Source organism: Epinephelus moara, chromosome 1 (genome assembly GCF_006386435.1).
Source record: "Epinephelus moara isolate mb chromosome 1, YSFRI_EMoa_1.0, whole genome shotgun sequence".
Lineage (NCBI taxonomy): Eukaryota > Metazoa > Chordata > Actinopteri > Perciformes > Serranidae > Epinephelus > Epinephelus moara.
This window is the reverse complement of record NC_065506.1, coordinates 25,174,295-25,191,166: the sequence shown is the minus strand read 5'-3', so window position 1 is coordinate 25,191,166 and position 16,872 is coordinate 25,174,295. Positions and strand designations below refer to the sequence as shown.

At 41.2% G+C, this 16,872-nt stretch overlaps 1 protein-coding gene and 1 long non-coding RNA gene across 3 annotated transcripts in view; one reads left to right on the top strand and one right to left on the bottom strand.

Moving 5' to 3' along the window:
- Positions 1–7,326: 7,326 nt before the first annotated feature.
- On the top strand, positions 7,327–10,417 carry LOC126406564 (uncharacterized). Its single transcript, XR_007571724.1, has 2 exons — positions 7,327–8,886; positions 8,929–10,417. It is a non-coding gene; the product is annotated as an uncharacterized LOC126406564 (long non-coding RNA).
- itsn2b (intersectin 2b) overlaps positions 9,956–16,872 on the bottom strand; it is a 44,707-nt gene continuing 37,790 nt past the window's right edge. For both annotated transcript variants that reach the window (XM_050070761.1, XM_050070843.1), the window contains exons 34-40: positions 15,248–15,310; positions 14,431–14,580; positions 14,217–14,335; positions 14,042–14,124; positions 13,880–13,963; positions 13,368–13,541; positions 9,956–12,137 (exon numbers count right to left, since the gene is read on the bottom strand). In XM_050070761.1, the coding sequence (XP_049926718.1) occupies positions 11,989–12,137; positions 13,368–13,541; positions 13,880–13,963; positions 14,042–14,124; positions 14,217–14,335; positions 14,431–14,580; positions 15,248–15,310 (822 nt within the window). In that variant the 3' untranslated portion in view covers positions 9,956–11,988. The remainder of the gene's footprint in view (positions 12,138–13,367; positions 13,542–13,879; positions 13,964–14,041; positions 14,125–14,216; positions 14,336–14,430; positions 14,581–15,247; positions 15,311–16,872) is intronic.

Here is a 16,872-nt window from a genome sequence, read left to right as displayed (position 1 = left end):
CCTCTGAGGAAGAGGCAGCAGGGGGGATGTTGCTCCGACTGTTTTGCAGAGTGGAGTTTTCCGATATTCCATTTTAGTTTTTCCAGGTTATTTTCCAGACAGAGAGACAGAGGTCAGGTCCTCAGGGCAGAAATGTGACATGAAAGACCCCGACAGGTCGGCCAAATCCCTCTCTTCTTCTCTCTCTGCCAAACGTCTGCATCCCTCTCTCCCTCTCCCTCTCCCTCTCCCTCACACACACACTTTAACAGGAACACACACACACAGTCACTCTCATGCACTTAGTTGTAAATGCAGAGTCGCAGCCTCTGCCTTCCTGGTTTCTCTCTCTTTCGTTCATGCAGAATGCTCAACAGCAGGAGGAGAGAGGGAGGAACAGAGTGACATAATGCCTCACAAAAAAATGACGTGAAAATCAGATTTTGAAGTCTGAAGATGAAAATATATGTCATGTGTAATGCTGAAAAACCACATGTGTAATACCTGAAAATAATGTTAATTTATCACATGTTAAATGGTGTCAAACATGTAGTCATAGTAATTAAGATTATTTATATAAAGTGCTTTACACTCAACAAATATTAAAAACAAAGATACAGGAATAAAATCAACATTATAGACACTGGTGAAACAAATGTAATATGTGCAGAGGGGACAATGAAACGTAATCAGTCAGAGAAAAAGAGAGTATTGTTATGAGGATTAATTCAGCTGTGTTTGGGAGTTCAACCTTGGGCTGCTGTTGTTGTCTGTGTTCAGACCTCATAAATGTGTGTGTGTTTGCATATCTTTGAGTGTGTATGCGCTTGACTGAATTTCGCGGAAGTATGGGAATGATGCTTCAGAGCTAAATCAACAATTTTCTAAAAATAACTTTATATCAGATACCGTTTATGAAATTTTTATCAGCCAACCTGTCATGTTGGCAGGTTATTTTCGTGCTGATGTTACGCAACAGGAAACGCCTGAGAAACCCTCCTGCTGCTGGTCGGGGGCTGACTGAGTTATCCAGGGCAACAGCTCTTAACAGGTATATGAAGGGGAAAAAACAAAAAACTTTGCTTTTAGGTAGAGTATGTGTTACTGCTTTTATCCCTGTCAGCTCTGGATACAAAGAGCACAGCTGGAGGAGCAACCTGGGTTTTGACTTGCTTCTGTAGATGTTATTAGAGAAGTCAGTCATTAACTGTTTATACAAGATTTAATTTCACTCAAAAGTATTACTGCACGTGCTTTTGTCAATCTGGAATCTCAGCACATTTTAGCTGATTTCTCTCAACAGATTGCATAATTACTGGCAAGAGAACATTAAAAGACATTACACTAATTCCTTTATGGTTGTTAAGATCTTAATTATGCCCCACATGGGCAGAAGACTGAGGAAGAAAACAAACATCTTTATTGTCTTGCCTCCACACTGTGAGAGGGTTATTGTACTGTGGAACAAAATAATGGAGAAATTCATGAGAAATAGTCAAAGATCGTCTGCAAATAGTCTACAGAATCAATATTGTCGCTCTTCTTCCTCAGTCCTCTCCTCATCCTCCCTATCTCTTTTTACCTTCATCATCTGCACTAGCTCCACCCTCTGTCTCTATCACACTGTCTGTCTTTCTGGAGGATTATTAATGTGCGCCTCCTCCTGTACTGCCTTAATATGAACATTCAGCACATTCAATGCATCAAAACATTGTTGCCTTGTTTTCAAACTGTATGGTTTGACTCAAATGAACAATGACAGCAATATAGTCCACGATGATCAGCGCTAAAATCAACCTGCGTAGTTGTCCCTCCATTGTGACATTAGAAAGTGTCACATTTATCTTGCAAGTGTAGTCACTTCAATGTCTTGTTTACTTCCTGGATTTTTACCGCATGGAAATTCTAACCAATCAAGAGCAGCTTTCTCACACAAGGCATTTTATCTGGTCCTCTTGTAAATGCTGCTGTGAGAACACGAACCAACTCTAGGCAATTATGCAACTGTGTAACAAAATTAGTTCCTGATTCAGACCAAAGAAACAACTCTAGGTCTGAAAGCACCCTGAGTATATTTGAAATGCCCACCTTGGTACTGTTGAGGTGGAGTTTTGTGAGCAGCTGGGTGGGACTCAGACTGGAAGATGGAAGATCTTTTTTCCAGTCTAAACAAGAGGCTGTGTGGCGCCCAGTAGCTTAGTGGATAGAGCAGGCGTCCCATGTACAAAGGCAATATCCATGCTGCAGCAGCCACAAGCTCAGTTCCAACTTGTGGCCCTTTGCTGCATGTCATCCCCTCTCTTTCAAAAAGCCAAAAAAAGTATTAAAAAAACAAGAGGCTGCAGTCACACAAGTGGAGTTCTCAATCTCAACCTAAGACCAACGGGTCCCGAAAAGCCTGACAGGTTGGACCGAGTCTGGGCCGAAAATGTGTGCTGACTGGCTGGGTTGGGTAGGGATATTTTTTTTTTAACTAAATAAAAAAAAAAAGTGCACTCTGCGAGCAGCTCCCTCTTCCTTTTGCCCTGCGGGCAGGGAGAGAAGGAGAGGGGACAGCCGGGCTCCGTAATCCACCAAGCTGGTCCATTTTCCACTGGAGACGCCACACAGCTGGTGTGTCCTGGGCGTTTGAGGCCAACAAGAGCTTTTTGGGGGGGACAGGCTTGGTCAGGCTCGGGATCAGTATTTTATGTGATAATCTCGGACTGGCTGGGTTTGGGCTTCAACTCACATGGGTCGGTTCGGGTTGTAATTTTTTCAGCCTGTTGACAACTAGTGGCTCTGTGAGGCTGTTCAGTGGTGCTTTGAGATAAATGTTAACGCAGCTAACATCTTCACAGTGAAAATGCTAACGTGTTAATGTTTCACAGATACAGTGGAAACCTCTTGTAGCATTTGTCCAGTTTAAAAGACTCTAATATTTAGAACTGAAGTGAAAGTGAAACTTATCTATGGTCTCTTCAAAGCCAGATCTCAATACTAAGGTTATATTGACAATACATGTGTTTAGGGTTGCACTGACTGGATAAATGAGACTTGGATTACTGCAGGAGTTGTGTGAGAGTTTGTAAACAAATGCCGTTTTCTGCGGAGTCATGTGAGAGAAACAACGTTTTCTTAAGGAATTTAAGGTTACACATCATGGCTAGCTGATACACAGATGGTCATTTTGTGGCTGAAGTAACCTTTAACACATCACTATCCTTACTGTTAAATAAACACAGATCTAAACCTTGTTCTACATACAGACTGCACAACACAAGCACCACTTACCATCCATAATGCATCCATTTCTGCACCTCCTGCTCACTGTGATGAAATATTAACACTCGTAACTTCGTGCATTGTGTTCTGTGAGGAATTGTTGTCCGTCATCTGTGAAATAGCAAGGGACAGGAGTTGTGAGTTTCACATGCTGGGTGGGAACACTGGACTGCGCAGCGGTGCTCCACTGGTATTTCATTTCATTATTCATGACCAAGGGGTGAAGCTTCAGGTAAGTGTGGGCTCAGTTCAAGTCCATCAGACAGAAAACGCAACATCAGCTTCACCTAAATTCAGTGGTGATGACATGTAACTTAAAGGTCCAGCGTGTAGAATTTAGGGGCATCTTTTTGCAGAAAAGGTATATAATATTCAAAATTAGTTTAGTTTATAATTACCTGAAAATTGTTGTGTTTTCATTACCTTAGAATGAGCCGTTTATATCTACATACAGAGCGGGTCCTCTTTCATGATGTCCACCATGTCTATTTCTCAATACTTTCGGACTTGAACATGTGCAGACACCAATCTTAAAGGCAGCTAATACCTACCTATATTTCTATGATAACAATGACACAACAGCGTATCAAAAGACAATATAAAAAAAATGTGACAATGAAAAAGAAATCGTCATTAGTGATGAACCCACAGAGAATTACCAGCTGCATCTGCAGCTCTCCTCAGGCTTTACCGAGCTTCATAGAGTTTTGGGAAATCATGTAGCTGTCTGATTGCAACGTTACTGTTTTGGTTAATCTCTCACCGCTCTCTTCGCCCTTCTGCAGGCCTATGTAGAAAGCTTAAGGTGGAGGGAGTCCATTTCTCTGCCCTTCCACATGCATACGTGGAAAGCCTGAGGCAGAGAGAACACACCTCGCTGCCCTTCCATGCGCCTACATGGAAAGCCTAAGGCAGAGAGAGCAGCAGCAAAGACCCTACGGGAACAGAACAGAGCAACATCAATGACAAACAGAAATGACATTGATAAATCAGACACAACATGAAAAGGAGGAGCTGGGGTGGAGGCAGGTTGCAAAGCGGCTTGCAGAGGAAGCAGCAACAGTAGGCAGCTCAGAGTAGTTTAAATAGGGCGCCTTGAATGAGATTCACTGTCTGTGAAGAAAGAAATCGTGTGATCTATCAGCTGACCCCCATCAATCAGCTCCTCCATCAGCTGATGTTGTCCAATGTTTTTGGAGTTAAAGCTCTAAAAATCTACTGTTCATACCTGGTTATCACCAAACTGCAGACAGACGCAGTTAGAGATGACAGCTAAGTCTGATGAAACAGTATGTTGTTTTTTTTCTAAAATCACCCAGTTGATATGGGAGAAAAGTGGCTTTGGCCCAGCAACCAACTAAAGCTAATTTATATTTTACTGCCAAAAGATTGGAGTTAGATTTTGCTCTTCTCTTTTAATATTTTATCATGTATTTTTATAGCTTTCATGTAAAAATAAATCTTTATTCCTAATTCATCATCCTATAGAACATTCCCTGATAAATAAAGGTACAGTGAGTGTAGATGCAGTCAGGAGACAGAAATAGCAAAAGGATGGGGCAAAGGGGGGTGACAGGTAGAGAGAGAGCTCGTGTGAGATAAAGTATAAAAGAAAAGTGCACTAAAGCAGAAGAAGAGAGCAGTTTAGAGGCAGCAGGAGAAAAAAAAACAGACAGAGAGGAATAAACACATGTAGAGACAGAGAAAGAGGAGTATGGAGGGAGAGAGAGTGACATGTGCAGGGAGGATGAGTCTGAGAGGCCCTCAGTTCCACTTGACTCAGTCATGGGAATGATTTGATTATCACCACATGAACAGCTGTCTTATGTAACACACACACAGACACACACATACTGAGAGAGAGAGAACTCAAAAATAATGAGGGGTCTGTGTGTTCTGGCCAAAACCTGCGCTGAGCAAAGGTGGCCTGTAGCAACAGAGAGACAGAGAGTAAGAGAGAGAGTCTATGTCAAAGCAAACTCACAGACAGGGTCGTCCAGGTCTCTTTCTTTTGTCACAGGAAAAAATAAAGTAAAATACACCAAGGTTTCTACATTTAGCAGCTGGGATAATTAATATTAAGGATATGGGTCAGGAACATGGATGTGGAAATGTGGAAATTGGCATTGTAGCTGCTAAATGTGTCTGTCTGCGGTTCAGTGCATGTACAGTGCGTTCAGAGCAGCCCTCTGCTGCACAGGTGTGGATTTCGGGGGGTTGGCTGCAACAGGTTCTTCTCAAATCAGGGAAGTTACAGTGGTAATGGACAACTGTTCAGCTACCACTTCCAAGTGGCATCAGTGTTGGTGCTGCTGTCACAAAGACAAAGATTGCTATCTGTTTTCCTCGCAGCTACCAGCTTCCGCAGTTTCTTTGGTTGTTTCTTCTGGGGATAGGAACTGCAAAGAACTTACACTGATACACTTTGGTAATGGGGGATAGCTATCAGAGAAAACAAAAGTGTTATCCTCTTCCTGTTTTGAATGCATGATGGTCTAAACACTTTCTTTGTGCCACAAATCAAGCATAATTTTCCAGGATATCATACACGGTGGCAGACAGAATTGCTTAGTGAAAGTGAGGCTCATAGGGAACCAATCTACACATTTATGGTGTCATTATTTTTTTGCCATTAGATTGTGCAGATAAGTAGATAAGTTAAGGCAAAAACATTTTCTATTTACACTTTAAAATCTGAAATAACAACATGTTTTTCTGTCATTCAGTCGGTTAATCATGTCTATCGGTGAGTCGGTGTCCTTTTATATTGAATTATTTGTCTGTTTTATGTTCATTATGTCACAATTCCCTTATTGTAACACATTTTGTGCTGCATTTGTTGTATGAAAGGTGCTATATAAATAAAGTTTATCATTATTATTATTCATGGATTGCAGGAGAATATTTGGTTTCGAGAGCTTTTGAATGTTAAAAGCTTTTTATTAGGTTAATTTAAAACAAAGCTCACTTTACTCAAAGAGTAACTTTCATTTTTCAACCCATATTTTCCCATGTTGTTGTGTCTATGTGACAGATGTGAACAACAGTTTTTGAAATTGGTCCAGTACTGAGAGAGAAGGCTGCAGCTGGCAGCTGCACAACGCCTGCAATGTAACCAGATGGGGCAACTGTTCACCATCGCTGTCGTCCATTAAAAGTGGTTATTTTTGCCACAGGCAGGCTCAGATTATTATAATTTTCTTAAGTGTGTCTTTACGTTTCACTTGATCCAGTCTGTTGGAAAGTGTATCTCAGGGCTCATTTATGCTCAACGTTAAATATGGAGACAGAGGTGGAGAGAGTCCATACTGCGTTTATTCCATGCATATCTGTGCATGTTTTCTGAAAGCTTACAGATACAGACGAAACAGAGCAGTACCACCAGAGATTGTGGAGGCAGCGTAGTGTGGTGAAAAGCATTCTCGGTCCACATGTTGGGCTGTATGTATGGCTGCACAGACCACTGCTGTCTACAACGCTGCCTCAGTTTAAAGGTACAACATCATGACCTCCACCGCCACTTTGTTAGTTGCTGGATGAAACTTTGGAATCTGCCCTCTATAAATATGTATGTATGAAGGCAATGACATTTACAACATTTGAAACAGACATATCTATTTTCATGGTAAAGGAAGTATAAATAAGACTTAACTCTAACATACCTTTGTCGTTGTTATGGAGAGAGTAGTACCAGGAATAATTTGTTTTGCTGGAGTATGACAAAGGTTGAAAAATGCTGAAGTTACCATTTAATGTAACTGTTGTAGCGTTGATGCTCATCATAAGTTTGTTTCTCATGCTCCAAACTTGTTTATTGTGTCCTGAGGGACGCCACACTGACACTATCTGCCTGCTGCACAGACATTATATACTTACAGACATACAGTAGATGACCTTTATACTGACAACATGCAGACAACACGGCAGGCAACTTTATTTTCAAGCTGTCTGCCCATATTCATTTACACATGTCCAATTTTAGCTTTCCACTTAATAGACTAAATCAAATTAAATCAACGCACAAACACACAACCTCTTATTTCAATTGAATCAAACTTTTATATATATATATATATATATATGTATATATATAGATCTATATATATGTTGTTGTTGTTTTTACATTACATTTTTTTATCTCTGATTTGTGCAGTATTATTAAAGATTATAATTTGGAGCCATAATTTCAAATTGTGTAAAATTAAAAACTCTCAAGTCATCTGTCGATCATGATCAGATGAAATGTTGGGTTGGATTAAGTGGTTCATGTTCGTCTGTGACACATTAGTTTCTAATCAACCATAGAATAATTAGTTACCAGTAGCACCATTTAAAACCAACACAGTCCCGGTGCATTACATCCATTACTCCCACTGTAACACTCCACTACAGAAGGTTGAGCTCAGCTGACTTTGTCGACTCAGTTTCGCAGCTGTGTGTGTGTTGCTGTCAGCCCCTCACAGAGCCACTCCTGTGGTTACATAATGACTGTTGCTCCTATGGACACGGAGCCAGTGGAGGGTGAAGAAGGACTTAATGAGGTCTATTGGTGCGCACTGACAACTCCACACTGAACTTCACTGACTCTGAGGCTGGACACCAACAAAACCAGGGAAATAAAATGAACTCCTTAAAAATGTTGTCTTCATTTCAAATGTTAAATTCCATTGAAAGTGGGTCAGAGTGTTTTATGACATATTCAACAAAATATTGACTAAATTTTACAAAAATATAACAATATTGAAAAAACAAAACAGCTTTTGCTTGTAATGTAGTGAAATTAACCCTTTGTCCTCCCTACATCCAATGTTAGCTCTAAATCTGGGCTGCACCGAAGCTTTGAAGCTTTAATGTTAATGACTTGTGACTTGTGCAACCTTTTTTTATTGCATGTCTATTCATTCTGTTTAAAACTGGTATTTCTGCTCAATTGCAGATAAAGATTAGGCTACACTAATTTTAGTAGTATTGTACTATTTGTAGATTCCAGTGGTGGCTGTGTGGGATTGTTTCTGACTCATGTGATCCAAACATTTCCATAACCTCCAGTGAGTGTTGTAAAAGTATAAAAGTGTGAGATGTAATCATTTCCAAAACTCACAGCACGTTTTATCTAAAGAAATATATATTTGCTCTGCCACACAAACGAAGGCACGCCCCTGTATTAATGTATCTAGCAGCAATCTAACAGAACCATAAATCACATTTAGGGCGCCACAGCAATAAAAAATCTAATTCAGCTTTAACAATAATTGAGCGTAACGTTAGTTCAGGCAGGACACAATGTCAAACTCAGCTCACATCCCAGCTAAATCAGCTGATCTCAAACAGCCAATCAACTGATGGAGCAGCTGATTGATGGAAGTCAACTGATAGATCACATGATTCCTTTCTATACAACCAATTGGCAAATCTCATTAAGGGCGCCCTATTTAAACTGCTCTGGTCTGCCTACTGTTGCTGCTTCCTCTGCAGCTGCTTTGCAACCTGCCTCCACCCCAGCTCCTCCTTTTCATGCTGTGTCTGACTTATCAATGTCATTTGTGTTTGTCACTGATGCTGCTCTGTTCTGTTTCCGGGGGGTCTTTGCTGCTGCTCTCCCTGCTTTAGGCTTTCCATGTAGGTGCATGGAAGGGCAGGGAGGTTTGCTAGGCTTTCCATGTAGGTGCATGGAAGGGCAGGGAGGTTTGCTCTCTCTGCCTCAGGCTTTCTGCACAGGCCTAGGAAAGTCAGAGAGGCCCCAGAGCAGAGTCATACTGCCAAATATAATACTGCACAAGAAAAAACGTTTTCTTTGACTAAAGTTGTCCTGACTGAATTATAGTAAATGACTGACGTTGTTACTAAAAAAAGAGATATTATTTATCTGCATTCACTCTGTGCTCCATCATGTCATCACTTTCATACCAACAAGGACTGCAGAAAGATATCAGCATTAAAAAGACAGCATATTAATTTGGAATTTTGGTCAATGATTTTTTTTTGTCTGTTTGTTTTAGGGCAATGACATAAATATGACATCAGACATTCAAAGCTTAATCTAAAAACCTCAATAGAAGCTTTGAATGTAAAAAAAAATAAAATAAAATTACATTCAGTACAGCCCTGTCTCAAACATGCAGTTTCTCCTCATCATAGACATCTTAAAACAATAATTTCATTGTGATTACCATGTATGAACTCCACACTCAAAATAACAGCAAAAGCCTGTCTTCAGTTGTAATAACGGGGTGGTGTGGTAATTATGTACAAAGGCTGAAGCAGCGTGTTTCGAGCAGAGTAACCTGAGATAAATGGTTTTTGTTAGTTAGTGTTGCATGTTGGATTATCAGCTGTCAAACTCCAGAAGAGCCTGAACCTCACTCATTAACATACAGCACTGAATAAATCTTTATGACATAACTATTTTGTCTAAAGTCCAGAGGCCACTCACCCCTTATGCACTGCTGCTGATAGTTTACAGTGTTAATGTCCCTTTTGTTTAGCCAGCCAATAATTTGACAGTTTGTTTACTTTTAATGTCTTTAATTTGACTTAAGAAACCCTGATTCAGAGAGTGCCACATGGAGGCCAAAGTGAGTACAAACAGCAGGTTACAGACCCCAGGCTGATCAGACAGTCACTAAACTCAGTTAGCACAGCAGCAGTCAATGCAGAAGGCTGCAGAAAACACAAAGTAAAACAAACTTAAACACCCCTACACAGACAAGGAAGGTAGTCCAGTCTATTTGCACATTTTCCATAAATTCAAAGAAACATCAAAGTTAATACAGGACTTAAAAACAGACTTTTGTGGACTGAATAAGACAAATTAAAAGAATACAAAATAGCCGGCCTAACAAAATGACTAGTGATCTAGTCTACTTACAGTAAAACTCAATCGCAGAGAATCCTCTAAGATGTTACATCGCCTTTCAAAACAGTGTTGACAAGTGTCCGCTGAACACATTTTAATATCTGACATCACACAAAACAAACCCAGTGGATACCAACTGATTATCCAAGAAGACACAGCAAGCAAAGCCGCTCCAAACCTTTGGATAGTCACACACGCATAAATTAAGAAATAAATACAACACTTTTTGTTAATATCCGGAGCACCAGCAGGCGCTCAAAGTTAGAAACTGGATGCAAAGGACAAAAGAGTAAAAACGAGGCAGAAGACACCAAAAAATCAACCGACGACATAAATAAAAACCTTTTACACAATACATCCATGTAAAGTTTTCATGGCGGATGTTTACAACGGCAACTTCTTGAGGCAACAGAGACGGAAAATATTGCTGTCAGTGAGGTGAAAGACCAGAGAATGACACTGAGGGTGAAAGGTGGCAGGGTGAAAGTGTAAAAATACTGCTTTTTATTAATGCTGCCGATCTGTGTTGCCTCAAAACATTGACATCCTCAAAATCCTCCACACTGAAAAAAGGCGAGAAGAGCTGACTCAGCTGGAGAAAGAGCTCAAGGTGTTTGTTAATACAGCTTTTCATACCTGCGTCCTTTTATCACCTGTATTATGTTGCACTGAAACTACTTGGCCTTGGCTGGTTTTGCACACAAAAGAAAAGGCTAATAAATTCCTCCTAAGACCATGAACGTCATCCCAAAAAACTCTAATGGTTTCAGAAACTGGCAGATTTTAAAAGACAAAAAAGATGACTTGCATTAAGGCCACAAGTTACGAGTTAACTCCAAAAAGTTGCAGCATCGAGAGCCCTAAGATATTTGTATGTTACTATGTTACTAATACCTCAACTAAATGTTTACACTTGTACACTCCAATGACACACACACACACACACACACACACACACACACACACATTTTTACAGTGACACAGATTCAACCCAGAACAACATATCCTGAGATCCTCTATCTACAGTAGTAAACTGACTCCAGACCAGAGCTGTCTGAGTTGTCCGACAGTCCATGCTGCTGTCCATCATCTGCCGTCTACTGTTTATGCTGCACTTAATGTCACTGTGAGAAACCGTAAGGAAGCAGTGTCTCTTGAAAGCCATCAGTCATGACCTCATCCCAAAAAGTCCACATATACATATCCTGTAAGTTGAGGAAAACACTAAACATGAACTTACTAGACGGCCTTGGTTGAGCAGACTTGGCAAAGTGCGTCTCAATGACTGAACACTTAAGATCCGACAGTTGTAAGTGAGATACAGATCGGCTGGAGTCTAGGTAATATCTAAGACCCCTTTACATGTAGTTTTATTGATTTATTAATATTAGGATTATTTGTTTGTAGACTGTTTTTGTCCAGTTCTTGTCCCTCTGAAGGTTATAAATTATTACAGCAGATTCAGCTTCGTGTCACACTGTAGTTCTTCCTTTTACCTCCGTCACAGAGTACAGTACATCTTGTGCAGGTGCAAACAGCTGCAACCATCATGCTAACCTTCCTATCTCAGATCATGAGCCAGAAAAAACAAGGGGAGCTCTGATTCCTATTGGTGGCTTCAGATGATGTCACTCAGACCCTAATCCCCTACTGGAAGATTCAGATGACATCATAGAGGTATTATTAGTGCTGGTTAATATTGAATATTAAGGCGTGACGCGTGTTCAGTTCAGGAGTGTCTATTAGGCATGTGTGAGGGAGGGGGCATCCGGGTTTGTTTAGGTGACAAAAAGCAGCCTGTCTTATTTGGTTATGCTGCAGGAGGAAAACATCCTTGTGTGGAGGTCTCTGTACAAGACTCCATCGTTATTTCAGTTCATCCTAATTGTCTATTTGTTGCCATAGAGCTGCAGGTCAAGGCGGACCCACACTTCCCCTGTGGGAACCTCGTGCAGCAGGAGACGACGTGTTACCGGTCCCTTGTTTTCCAGCTCTTTCTTGATGGTTGCCACAGGAACCTCTGTCCGACCCAGAAAGTCTGTTGAATGAGAAGAAATAGAAAGGGACATTTTAATTGGAAAAACAGAGCTTGGAAAAAATGTGATGGCTGAGTGTGTGTGAGGCTCCAGTGACACAAAGGTGAGAGTCAGGAACTCGTGGTATTTTCTTCAACATTAGGACTTTTCTGACTTTTGTATGACAATCTATTATTTAGGTTTAAGCTCTAGAACACGTCTAAAAGTTAATCGAATAAAATAATTGCGGCCTCTGGCAACAAGGAAATCATATGTATTTAAAAATAGTAGGCTACTTCAACAGAAAGTTCCATATCAGCTGCAGCCATTTTGGTTGTTTCTGAAAATGCCTCAACACCGCTCCTCTGTAGGATTATGCTTGCTGTGCAAAGGCTCTGCAAGTTGTCAGTCATCATTTGAAACCCGCCTCCTATTAGATTAATGGTTGTGATTGGCCAAAAGCTGGCTAGGTTGGCTGGAAATCTGTCTTCAGGTGAAGGGGACCAGACGCATATTACAGAGCAAATAATACACGAGCTCACAGATGTGTCTGGTTCCCAGGCTGTACTCAATTTGTCAGTTTGATTTCTCTGGCTAGCCTGAGAACCAGACAAATCTATGAGCTCATGTTTCATTTGCTCTGGCAGATGTGTCTGGTCAGCCTCCCTATCAGACAGATTTCCAGGCGGCCTGGCCCACTTTGGGTCAATCACAACCATTAATCTAATACGGGGTACGGGACAGGCTTCAGACGATCACATGTGATAGAGCAGACTGGATGATTGTAATGCATCAGTCTGCATCATCCAGCGCAAAGCATCAGGCTCATGAAACTAAAATCGAACTGTCAATCTGAGCTGATCAAATATGAATTAAGATTCTGATACTGCATTGCCTATTTCCTGTTTCAAATGTTATAAGAAACACATTTTAGTGTACTGAGACACATGAGACAGTTTGTGACCAGGTCGCCATTTTTTTTTTTGCTTGAAATCAGACCAACCACCGCTCCAACTTGCATGTGCTGTTCAGCACCACGTCACGTTTGTTTTATTCAGTTTCGTCCAGAGACACTTTGGTCTGTACCCGTTGATAACACTCCTTGGAAATCAAAAATGAACTGAGGTGAATTAGTCTGACAATACCAGGCTTTAATTTTGCAGCTTTACAGAGAAATCAGTGAGGGTTAATGAAGGAGTGAGGGCGGAGAAGAAGAAGAAGAAAAAAAGAGAAGACATCAGCAGGTGACTGACCATCGGGTGAAAACTGGTCTCTTTCAAAGATGGTGATGCAGAGGACGTCCTGGTAAAGGTCTTTGATGTGGAACTGACAGTTGAAGTTCCACTTGGGGTTCAGAGTGTCGTTGAGCGTTCTGGACGTGAATATCTGAGCTCCCATCGTCACTTCACAGTAGGGGTTACTTTTACCTGGTGGAGGACATGAAGACAGGTGAGAGGAGGGACGGGAGAGGGGGAAGGCACGAGGGTGTAATAGCAGGGAGAGGACAGGGGAAGAGAGAGAAGAGGGGAGGAACAAAAGACGATGAAGGAGCAACACAATAAAAGGGGTAAGGGGAAAAGGAGAGACAAGAAAAAGAAGAAAGAACATTTAAGCACACAGAGAGGCCTCTGACTGAAAGTGAACTGATGAAGAAAGGGTTGACAGAGCATCATAACTGAATATGGCTTTATCTTGGCTTCATTAGGCGTCCATGCAGCAGTGCATGTAGCAAAATGTGGACTAACACGAGTGTATCCATGCTCACCATTGGGTTTGGCTGCCTTGAGTTCAGTGGCCTCCAAGATGGTGACAAGAAGTCTACCGATTCCACTGGTCTTCACAGATCGTGCTGCAAACACACACATACAGGTTGATTAATCCAGAGTTTGGCTGCCATCAGTACAGCTGTGTGAGTGTAGAGACAAACCTTGATAGGCCTTTTCCCTTTTTTTCTTTTCCGTCTCAATAAATTCTTCAGACGCAGCCTTGATCTTCTGAACCCAGGCCGTCCTGAAAACACAAACACACACAGTAATCATCACACAGGCCACAAAAAATAACAAAAAAACAAACACACCACATCTGTCTGTGTGTGCAGCTACCGTTCATTGATGTTGTCAGTCCTGAGTGTATACACTCTGTCGATGTGTGAGATGTGGAAGGTGGGCTCATCGCTAGAGGGATCTGGCAGCTTCACCAGAACTTCGTTAAGCAACACAGGCTGCAGGAAATAAAAAATTATGCACCGTCAAACACACAATAAAAAAGACATTGAAACCTAACTTGTGTGTGTGTTTGTGTGTGTTTTTGTCTTACCGGCTTGTACATCTTGAGCTGCACATTGTTCTTGTTGCTGAACAGTTTATCTATCCCCGATGAGGTGAACTGTTTAGCCGCGTGAGTCAAAAGCAAAAAGTCATTGAAGAGGAAAGCCCAGAGCTCCTTGTTGCTTTTTGCCTTGTGCATCTGAAAAAAAGTCATACATACATATCATGTTATTTTATGATCCCATCAACAATAATTAAGGTCAGGAAAGTTTATTTGTAAAGCATCTTATTGTACACAAAGGTTATTCAAAGTGCTTTACAGGTGAAAAGAGAGGAAAAATAAAAAATTATTTAGAAATAATAGAAGTATAAAACAAGACAGATAAAAGTGCAGACAAGTTTGAAGTGACAGCACCATAAAATCTGATAAATTAAAAGCTGTGGAAAAGTGATGATGGTGGTACTATAGTCAACTGTTCAGCATCAGGTTTTAAATTAATTCTCAATCCAAAAAGCAAATGTCTACGTTTATATAACAGTATTATTCATGGTGCTGCCGTATCATCACCGCCTGAGATCCTTCTGTTGGGTTTCTGCTCAGATGAACCAGGTCGCTGATCTCCACTGTGAAAGTTTTACTCCGTGGTCTGAGGCTTGTAACATGTGACCACGACAGCCCACGGTCTGACCCAGTAATGTTTTCATTTTCTCTCCCTGTACTCCCCAGTCTCTCTGGTCTCTTCAACATTTAAAATATTCATTCAGTGAAATGAAAAATGTTAATGTTATCTAGAATTTGGAGCCCCACCGGAGTGGTTCATTGACTCTGGTTACCACAGTTTCAGAAGCGCTGCAGTTTTACTCACCTTGCCGCTGTGGAGCAGTTTCCTGGGTCCTAAACAGTTTGTAAGAGAGTTAAAGACCATGTTCTGTTGAAAGAGAGAAATGTTAGCCATTTCTTTCACATGCTCTTTATAATTTAAAAATTTTGAAGAACTTTATAATTAGGTATTCTGCAAGATTCTCTTCTGATATTAATTTATAAGGTAATTAAACTAATACAAATTGAACTCATAAATAAATAACTGACTTGATTCCTACTAAATAGTGACCTAAAGGTGCAGTCAACATTGCTAATCCATACACTTTTTGTCAAATTCAGCAAATATCTCCTCACGGTCCGCTAGCTGTCTATTTTCAGTGCGTGCACAGAAAAAAAATCCAGGGTTCATTAGGGCTGCCCCTGAAAGTCAGAGATTTCAATTATCAGTCCAAGACCCCTCAACTGACTGAGAATCTTCAAGTCGAACAGTTGTTTTTTATTTGTGTTTGGGGTTTTTTTGTCGGCCAGTAGGTGGGGATGATTTGGTCCCCAGATGTAGCTGCACAAAGAGCGCTCCTCACTTTCAATCTGCTCTCCGCTACCAAACCCAGGGTGAGTCTGAGTGAGACAGGGGCAGCTGGCCGCAGGAAGAAGGGCTTTGTCAGGTCAGGCTTCAAGATAACATGATCTTCTGCCCTCTGCTTACAAGTGGTGAATTGACAGCTCACAGTGACTTAATATGATACAGCGTCTGGCTTTTGTTTGATATCTAGTGTCGGCAAAAAATGTTGCTGCACATTCCCATCAGTTGTTAGCGTAGTTAGCACACATTAGCTCTGAGGGATAACTTGACTTGTTTATTATATTACGTTAATGTCACTGTCACCCTGTACTTCCTCATGAACCTGGTTTAAACTCTGTTGGGAAAAAAAGGAACAAATAGCCGAATATTTCTACTGAACAGCCAAATCCAATTCAATTGACATGATCAGAGTCAGGTGCAACTTTGTTATCATACTCAGCCCTGGCTCAGACCGAGCTACACAAGTCAACACTACCCCAGCTAATCAGCAACAGGAGATGTTTAGGAGAAAGGTCATGGATGTATAACAAGACAGTTGCAAGAGGGACACTTCTGAAAGAGCACTAACGGAAGAGGTGTTTTTGTTTGGGTGTGGGTTTATGCTAGTGCGCATGCGCCCGTGCGTGCAGCCTGTTGCAGTCGCTCCTGCTTGTTTTCTCGGTTTTCTTACTTTTTTGCTTTATTAAGTTTGGTATTTGTGCTGGCTTTTTGTGATTGTCATTTTGAAACTGCGCCCTGTCAAAACATGCTGATTGAGAGAGTTGTACTCGTTTTCCTCACCCTGGAATTACTTATTTCATTCGGACCCGGCACCACTGCGCAACAACTTCATGGCTGCATTGTTTACTGCAGAGATCAGCTGATTGCGCTGAGGCCGGCCGGCTTGGCAGCCGGAACATCGGAGATACCAGCTGAACTGTGGAGGAAAACACACAGAGCATCCTCTGTGTGTTTTCCTCCACAGGGGAGGAAGTAAACAGCGGCGGAAAAAAGCAGGGTTGAGACAACGGAGGCTTATGGAGAAGAGAAGATATAAGCCGTGTCTCCCCTCTCTCGTCATGGGCAACGTGAGGTCACTGGCAAAT